The sequence below is a fragment of the Mandrillus leucophaeus genome, unplaced genomic scaffold (assembly GCF_000951045.1).
Source record: "Mandrillus leucophaeus isolate KB7577 unplaced genomic scaffold, Mleu.le_1.0 Scaffold132, whole genome shotgun sequence".
In the NCBI taxonomy this organism is placed as follows: domain Eukaryota; kingdom Metazoa; phylum Chordata; class Mammalia; order Primates; family Cercopithecidae; genus Mandrillus; species Mandrillus leucophaeus.
The window spans coordinates 1,062,709-1,064,188 of NW_012101277.1; the positions used below are offsets into that span (position 1 = coordinate 1,062,709).

At 43.2% G+C, this 1,480-nt stretch overlaps 1 protein-coding gene across 1 annotated transcript in view; it reads right to left on the minus strand.

The window, feature by feature from the left end:
- Positions 1 to 1,480, minus strand: part of SRGAP1 (SLIT-ROBO Rho GTPase activating protein 1) — a 193,514-nt gene that overhangs the window by 168,367 nt on the left and 23,667 nt on the right. The window contains exon 4 of the mRNA XM_011972934.1: positions 232 to 394. Within this exon, the coding sequence (XP_011828324.1) occupies positions 232 to 394 (163 nt within the window). The remainder of the gene's footprint in view (positions 1 to 231; positions 395 to 1,480) is intronic.

The following is a 1,480-nucleotide window of genomic DNA, read 5'->3' on the forward strand; positions in this document are numbered from 1 at the left end:
GCCCGTCTCGGCCTCCCAAAGTGCTGGGATTACAGGCTTGAGCCACCGCGCCCGGCCGATTTTTAATTCTTTATTCCATGTCTTTAAAACATCCATTCATCTAATTTTTAACCGTTTATTCTGTGTCTCTAAAGGATTCATTCACCTAATTTTTCAGACACCGTTCTCAGTCCTGGTTATAGGCAAGGCAGTTACCGGAAAGCACACTATGGCAGGATTTATGGAGTGTACCTTTTTAAACATCCTGGTAGAATCCTCACTTATCTGCATGAACCGCATAATCACATTGTTCAGATAGATGTCACTCAAGGTTGCATGGTCTTTGCTTTCTCTCCTTACTTGGTTCAGGAGCAAATACCAGCAGTTCACTGGAGACAACAGGTTCTGGTCTTTCCTAAGAAGTGAAGAAACACAGAATTACCATCCATTTCAAAGCTGTCCCAATCAGATGAGTGAAGTAACCAAGGCAAACTAAGGAGCCACAACAGATGGATACTGTTGCTGTGCTTCCTGCTCTGAGCATTTCTCAGACCGGGATACTTATCAGCCAGCAGAACAGCCTTCCAGCCTGTGGACGGCACAGAGCCAGCAATTGTCCAGGTTTGGAAGGAAAAACCTGGACCAAGAACACTGGTGAAAACCTATATTCCTGACAAGGACCATGGGACCCTAACATACACAGTGCTTAGGCAGGCCCTCAGCTTTACACACTCCATTGAATAAAGTGATTTACGTTTACATAAAAATCTATTGACTACTGTCTCAGACAGACTGTGGTTTTGCCACGGCATACAAAGTCTGCTTTGAATGTTCAGTCTGTTGCTGGAAAAGAAATTTGGCTAGTTATGCGTTGCATGGAACATAAATTCGAGGGTTATTTATTAATCCCCTGATACATAACCTCCAGTCTCCCAAAAACTATTCCTGGGAATCAGAACTTTATTGCATTGTCTCAAGGCTCATGAAGAGAACCATGAAGTTTGCTGGCTTATGACTTGTCACATGTCCTGTTGAAACCCATTAAACTGTTTCAGATTCATAACTGCTCCTTGTTTTATTCTATAAAATAAAGCTAAAAGTTAATATAAACAGCAAAAGAAAACTGTTTAAAAATCTTAAAGAATAACTCAACAAAAACAGTGAGTAACTGTAATGATACAGCTTAAGAAAAAGTACTTTTTAAAAAATTTTTGCGGCCGGGCATGGTGGCTCACGCCTATAATCCTAACACTTTGGGAGGCCGAGGTGGGCGGACTGCCTAAGATTGGGAGTTCGAGACCAGCCTGGGCAACATGGCGAAACCCTGTCTCTACTAAAAATACAAAAATTAGCCGGGCGTGGTAGTGGGCACATGTAATCCCAGCTACTTGGGAGGCTGAGGCACAAGAATTGCTTGAACCTAGGAGGTGGAGGTTGCAGTGAGCCAAGATTGTGCCACTGCACTTCAGCCTGGGAGACAGGGCAAAAGTGTGTCTCAAAA